The 7,898-nt window shown below is 31.8% G+C and overlaps 1 protein-coding gene across 1 annotated transcript; it reads right to left on the bottom strand.

The window, feature by feature from the left end:
- Window positions 1-475: 475 nt before the first annotated feature.
- On the bottom strand, window positions 476-2,128 carry LOC149019130 (uncharacterized). Its single transcript, XM_089154481.1, has 2 exons — window positions 1,816-2,128; window positions 476-1,421 (listed from the first exon to the last, which is right to left on the bottom strand). Exons 1-2 carry the CDS (start codon window positions 1,936-1,938, stop codon window positions 1,119-1,121), a joined length of 426 nt encoding a protein of 141 aa, XP_089010607.1. The 5' UTR covers window positions 1,939-2,128; the 3' UTR covers window positions 476-1,118.
- Between the last annotated feature and the right edge of the window lie 5,770 nt (window positions 2,129-7,898).

Consider the following 7,898-nt stretch of genomic DNA (forward strand, 5'->3'; position numbering starts at 1 on the left):
CTTCTTTATCTTTTTCTTGATACCTACCAGCTAGAAAATACCTGGAAATTTCTCAGAGGAACAAACCAGAAGCATTCTTAAATGGGTTTGGGCCCAGGGTATTGTCACAGCCAGGTATGAGAGCCAGATGTGAGGATAAAGTCCACAATATTCCCTTTTCCTTTTGGGTACATCCAAGATTCCAAATATGGAAAAAAGGATATCTTTCCTGTTTCTATTAAATTTTTTGATTTGATTTGATATGATATCATGCTTGTTTGCTTTGAACCAAAAAAAAAAACATAAAAATGTTTGCTTGTTAGTTAAAGACTCACTAAACACTTGGAAATGTTTGCTAATCAAGTTCTTAAAGCAGTATCATATTTGATCTCACCAAAAAGGCGAATTTGATGCGAAAAGCTTTCTTTTTTTTTTTTTTTTCCTTTTCGGTACAAAGACGGGACTAAACAACTCAAGGGAACGAACAGAAAACTTAACTTAAACAAGACTCTCTATCCACCATGAGAATTCCTTCTAACAAAAAAGCTTTTTTACCTTAGCAAAGTTTGAGATAATTTTCTTAAATGGTTTTACCTCGATGACAATTTTTGTTGAAAGACTATTTCAATACTTAGATCTCAAGCTACAATTGTGATCTGCCGACTATTTCAACTACCATTTTGCTAAAACCGCCCGTCATATCTATCGTCCGAAAGCGATAGACATTGGATACAGCCTAATAGTTCAATTTAAAAATACATAAAATTACAAATTCCAAAAGCCTCAGCCAAATACATGAAATGGGAAGTTAGTAACCTGAAAACACTAAGTTTTAAGAAAAGGGGCAAATTTATGTACAAATTTAAGTTCCTAACATCATCAGCTGCTAGAGCTCAGGGATCACAGTGTTGCCAAAACAGTGTCAAAGTCCTTAAAATTAAAAACTAAAGCACGCCACCCCAGATTGTGTTCATGCAAGATGTATATCTCCTATTCCTCACCAACCGCACAAACCCAGATGCACAAACCCCTTAGCAAAAGCAGGGTAAAAAACAAAAGGAAAAAGAGAAGAACCCTTAAAATATTCTATAAACTCCATATGAAAGTTACCTACTGGATGTGAAAATATCAGGATAAGATCAATCACTTTCAGAGAAGCTCTTGTTGCTGCTATCATCAGTGTTGGTGAATTGGGTGTGATCCTCTGAAGAACCATCCTTGGAGAGCTTCACTGGGTATTTGATGGCATTAAGCTTGACCTTACGAAGAGCAGCTTTACCAAGATCAACTCCACAGATATCAGAGAGCCTGACTAGGTAGAGAAGAACATCAGAAAGCTCTTCACCCAAGTGTTCTTTCTCTTCTTCTTTCCAATCTGGCAGTCCCTTTGGTACTTCTCCTTTCCACTGGAATATCTCAGATAACTCTCCTACTTCTCCCACCTGAAAACACCAAAATACCAATCCAAAACTTCTATCTTTTATTTCCTTCCACAAAAGAAAATAATATAAATTTTAAGAACATATAAAGGGATTTCAGGGTTCTGTAAGAGACATGAAAAGTTGAAACTCCATGAAGAGGAAACCCATTTCAAGGTACCAAAGCAGTTGCTGAGGGAAAGGGGGGAAAAATCATTCTGTCTTCATTTGGTGTTCATGAAATGAGGAAGTAAGAGATTATAAGGCCTAAAATCCATCATGGGTAAAGCTGTTAAACGATACAAAATAGGAAAACACAAAATCCCATATGGGTTAAGCTGCTAAACCTATCAAAAGTAATAAATTCTAGAGATTCAACTAATGGGTATTCAGGGTTTGAGGAAATTATTAAAATTACCAGAGCTAAGAGGAGATTTCTAGGGCTGTGAAACTGATCCCAGTCTCTTTCCTTCGCAAAATCCGCCATTATCTTCTTCAGATCCTCAAGTGTAACACCCTCTCCTTGTGAAACCCCTGTCATCTCTCTCTTGCTAAATGGTTTAGACGGTTGAAGAAGAGATGTAGAGCAAATAAAAACTGAACACTTCTATTTGAAAGACTGAAAGATTTATATGAAAGTGAATGAGGAAGACCAGATGAAAAGGGTTTCTTTCTTTTCAATGTCTTTTGGAGCTCTCCATGGAAAAGGAAGGATGGGGCAGACGACACTTTTGTTGGAAAGTGAGTTGTTGTTTGTGTTTATGTAAAACAGGGTTTCTATTTTTAATTATTTTTACTTTTAATTTTTGTACATTAAAAAAAACCAAAAAAAACAGAAATAGGTTTGTTGTGGGTGAAAGGGTTAATCAGAATAGACAGATTTGTGCCTTCTCCATCATGATTCTGCCACGTGTCCATTGCTGATGAGGATTCTCGGCTTGATGTTTGGCACCAGGGACCATATGTTCATCACTACCATCATTGTAATAGAGATTTCTTAAAAATTTTTATTCTGTTCTGGTTTGGTTATAAATTTTTATTCAAAAAGCATAATTTGAATTCAAACAGAATGGAATCAGAATTATTTTTGAAAAGTTGAATCAAATTGAATAGTTAAAGGTTTGATTTCAGCTCTAGAACCATTTTTTTTTTTTGCACCAGAGAACTTTTGTATATACCAGAACTAATTTTGTTCTTCATTTAGTTTTAAAACAAATTATCAGCCTATCATACTAATCAATATGGAATCAAATGACTAAAACTCAAAATGATTTTCTTCTTTTCGAGCATTTTTCACTTTCACACGTATATGATCTTTTAACCAATGAATATTTGTCAGGTTTTAGCCAGAAAAAGAATACTTGCCAGAAGAACGTAGGGTCCACAACTACCTCTCACTTTCAAGTGATGAAGTTGTTATGGAAAAATTGACTCTTCAGAGTAATCCATCATTCCATGTAGACAGACCAGAAAGAAAGGAAAAAAAACATGTGATCTTCACTTTTTGAGGAGTTTTTGGAATCTCGAAGTCTCATCTCAACCGACAAAATGATACATTGAACCCAACTCAAATTGTGATCCTTAGTTTGACCATAGCTTTTGATCTTTGATGTTAATGTTGATGTCGACTTGATTATATTGGTGGAGTTAGGTTTTCCAGATTAACAGGATTTAGGATGATTGACTGTTATTTCTTCGATTAATATTCAACATTGGATTTGTCCTTTCTTACAAATTCATATACATTTTTGAAAATTAAGGTGATTGAAGTAGAGAAAACCTAGTTACTAAAAGTTCAAAATAATTTGTGCTTTAGAAAATGCCTTTAGAGAAGAATTTTTACCTTTTGAATAGGAGAAAGGGGAATCGAATGGTCAGGCATTTGAAAATTTTTGGATACCCAAAAGCTTTACTTAGCAAACAAGCAAAGCATAACAGTATTGTGTTTGTCTTGAAATATGGAATTCTTTGAATGAAGACAAACATGCCTATGAAGTCTTTTATTATTATTATTTTTTTAATTAAGGATAATTATTTTATTAATAAAAATTATGATTAATTTTATATGGTTTTTAAGTTCAATAAAATGAGGACCTTGCTTTAGTCCTATGCAATTAATATGCAGGACTGTCAAACAAAACATCTTTAGAAATTTTAGATCCGATGATCAGAAATTTGACTTAACAGTCCTGCATTAAATGCGCACGACTAAAGCAATTTCTATAAAATAAAGTAAGAAACTATTTATGAAGAAAAAGCACGTGACACAATTGCATCTTTAAGAAAATTTCACTTTTTAATAAGAATATTTGGTTGGTCATTGCATCCAGGTGTAGGTGTAGAAATACTAATATATCACACACCTAAATATTATTCTTTCTCCATTAAAATAAATCTATTGAAGAATAACTTTTGAAATACGTAAACTAAAATAAAGTTGTGTTATCTAACGTTAGAAATGGAGGAAAATAACAAGCATCTTATTATGGAAATTAAAATAAAGTATGATGTGAAGAATTTTCAACCTAGAATCAATCAAATTTATGTAAAGATTTTCTTTAAGAATCTATTCTACTTTAGTTTTGAATTTCAAACAAATATTCTCAAACCCATAGAAGAAGGTAGAAGAAGCTATACACAACATATTTGTCTTTATAAGTAAATTCCAATGTACCTTTTCTCTTGTAAGTTTTGTCCAAGAAGAAAATTTGAGTGGACAAAAACTTAGTCCAAAATTTTTTACAGCTAGATTTTGTTTCTAGGGCCATGAAATGGACGAGGTTGGTTGAGTTTGAAAACCCTAATCCTGTTAGTCAAATACTCATAGCCTGGTTTTGACTCACCCCAGGGCTTGCCAGGGTGAGCTACGATAGGTTCGTGCCATGAGCGTGAGACTTCCATCCCTTAGTTCATAGTTTGGCTCTTGAAGTTTCAAGTTGAAACCCTTAGTAGAAAACTCTCCCTTCATCCTCCACTCGCTGCCAAAAAAATAAGAGAGCAAATGATTCATAGAAGAAAGTTTTCATGCCAAACATAGGAAAATGGGGGCACAAAGTGACCACTCTTTTCTAGTAAAAGGGCCAAAATCTTATCCCCATGATGCCAATGCATGTGCTTTTTGTCCTCGTCGCATACGACGGCCATCTATCCACCGGGAATATTCGTGGTTTAAAAACTCGACATAATTTTGTTTAAATTTCAAATATTTTAATCTCAATATCCACCTCCCTCCCTCCTTGGAAAAAGAAAAAGAAGAGATTATATTTTTTTGTTGAATAAAAAGAAGAGATAGAACATCAATGAAATATTGAAACCTGAAATGCAATGTTGTGATCAAACTTTTAGTCATTTCATTTCAAAATCTTGCTCAATTTGATTTAAAAGATTCATTGTTTTGTCCAAAAATCCAATCATTTCAGCCTTTGAACATCTAAATGGTTAAGAAAAGAATAAAACATAGATATATAAAAAATGTCAATAATAGGAAATTTTTTGTTGTTGTAATTGGATAAACATTTTATTTTACATGCATCTTTTATGATTTTCCCTAGTAGTAGTGTTTATATAGAAAAATGCTAAGCATTTAAAAAAATAAAAAATAAATGCATAAAGCAAATTATATATATACCCTCTACATTTATAATTGATTACGTTTACATTCTTTAGAATTTATTTTACTACAAATACTCCATGTGTCTGATACCATTAATTTTAAATAGAAAAAAAAACATATTATCCTTATAGATATTTCTTATAAATGAAAAAAAAAGGAACATAATACACAGTTTTAAAAAAAATATAATATAGATATTGAATCATCACTTAATTCATTATTTTAATATTAAAATTGTAGTTGATGTTGATATATAATCTCAAACATAAAAGGTGTAACTGTAATAAAATAAATTCTATAAGGTGTAAACATAATAGCTTACAAAATACAAACCCATGAATTATATGAGTAATTTACTCTAAATTCATATACTCGCCATGCTTGCATGTGATGATGTGTGGAGGAAACTGTACTAGCACATGATATAACTCTATTTTCTTTTTCTTTAAGTACTAAAGTCCACACCTACCTTCTCCAAAAAGGAAAAAAAAAAATTCCAATCTCTAAAATATGTTATTTTTCTAAGTAAAATTTGATTTTAATGTACTATCACATGTTTTTACTATAAAAAAAGTTTGTCTTTAATTCCCGCTAATCTTGGGTTTGAATTGATTACAGGTAATAAACTATACTATTAAGGATTAAAGTTTCATTAGTGAATCTCACTTGAGATTTTCCATGAATGTTAGGTGACTATAAAAATAGGGTTGAATTGTCTCCAGACTCATAATGCTATTAGTTAAACAAATATTTCAGGGCTCAAGAAGCCACCAAAATTTTCAAAATGAATTACTTTTAAAAAAATTATAATTATTGTAGCAAATTTTTTATAAAACAAAGGAGAGATATTAATGAAAAAGGAAAAGAAGCAACTAATGTTATCATATGTAACATTCAATATCATAAAATATCGGTATTGAATATCATTTCTGTCGGGTGATTTTAAGAGACTATCTTGTATCACGTATTGTGTTGTATTGGTCAATGCATTTTTATATAGTCCAATATGTGTCCTTGAAAAAAAAGAAAAAAAGAAAGAAAAAAAACGAAAAAAAGAAAGATATCAGGAATGTATCATATTAGTTATATACAATATGACTATGTATCAACTAGTATTGTAACATATCATGGGATTTGTATAGAATATGGCTCTTGATATATTAAAATTACTCTAGTAGTAAAATGATTGTTTTTTTTTAAATCAAATAACAACCAAAAGAACATTGGATTAAAGATTTTACTATCATATTAAGATAGATAAAATAAAAACTTAAAGAGTTTTGGTTCAAATCAAGAGTGTCAGTATGTCAAGAAGTATAAAGAATAAAATGATCATTCTTTATCTATGTTTTTAATTTAAATTAAGCTACACTAAAGGTTCGAGAAAAAACTAGATGTGAATATACAAAATAAAATTGATCAGTTGCTTAAGAACATTCTTATTATGAAAAATAAAGCTGAGAATATTTTTCATAAATGTTCTCTTCGCTTGATGACCTTTAACTAGAAGGGGAATCTTAAGAAATTCTTTTTTGTATATTAGAGAAAGGAATGGTACTTTTTGATACCTTGGTATGGATATTTCCAATACTTTACTACTTAGCTCCAAGCTCCTTTTTTTTAGCATAATAGAATATCTAAAATTGAGAATATTAGTGGGTTTAAATCTCAAGTGTGATCTCAATACTTATTCTCAGTGTCAAATCAAGTTTTGGTATTGTAACTTGGAACCCATCAAATAAGGATGGTTTAGTGCTCAAATTTACTATACTATTGTCTTATGTTGTCATCAATTATGATGTATTGTGCAGAGTGTTGGGTTGTTAATAAGTATTATATAATTAAACATAATGTAACAAAATAAGGATGTTGAAATGAATGAATGACAAAATTTCAAATAATAAAGTAAGAAATGATCATATTATATCTAATATGGAAGTAACGCCGATAAATGATAAACTACAAAAAAATAATTTTACGTGGCATGATCATGTTCAACTGAAACCTTTAATTGACATATATGGATGAGTGGCTTTATATGATTGAAAAAACTAATTAAAGAGCTAGAATTAGACCTAAGATAATCTTAAGAAAAATATTGAGAAAAGCATAAGTATGGCTCATGCTGTTATCATGTATAGTTTTTAATAGATCTAGTTGGAAGATAATGTTCCATGTAGTCAACTTTGTTGATTTGAGATAATATATGGGTTATGGTTGATTGTCATATATCTCTTCTTTTTTTTTTTTTTTTTTGGTTTGCTAACCCCGGTTTCCAAGGCTTTGCCTTGACTAATCCGGTGTTCGACCTGGGTCGCACACCGGGCTGTGGTGGGTGAGTCTCCCAGCGGCTAGCGGGGATTTTTTGCATCCACAAAGTTTCGATACCGGAACCTTGCTTAAACGGATCAAGCTGCTTACCACTTGGACCAACCCCTGTTGGTTGTCACATATCTCCTTTGAGTGTTCTATTTGATATCTAATACAAGGAAGAAGAACTATGTGGGTGGGTACATATGCATCAACTGTAATTATCAAAAATTAAAGTCTTGATCAAATCTTATCAGACTTAACCGATTTGTATAGTACACAATGATCGTTCCATTCGTTAATTAAGTTGTGCTATTGAAAGGACCTAGTCGAGCTAAAGATGGCCTCGTAAACACTATTCCTCTATTTCAAATGAGAATAGAAGTCCCCATCTCCTCTATTCTTCCCTCTTTTTCTTTTGGGATAGTGGGTTAGGGGGGGGGGGGACTCTTACAGATACTACAAGGACCATAAAACTCATGACCTCTTTTTGAAGATCAGGGGCTAGTTATTACTTACTGAGCAACCCGTCGATGGTTATTATCCTACCTTTCTTATCAAGAAACTTGCTGGTTTCA

The sequence above is a fragment of the Hakea prostrata genome, chromosome 4 (assembly GCF_041222555.1).
Source record: "Hakea prostrata isolate BN-2017 chromosome 4, UWA_Hpros_2, whole genome shotgun sequence".
Classification (NCBI taxonomy): Eukaryota; Viridiplantae; Streptophyta; class Magnoliopsida; order Proteales; family Proteaceae; genus Hakea; species Hakea prostrata.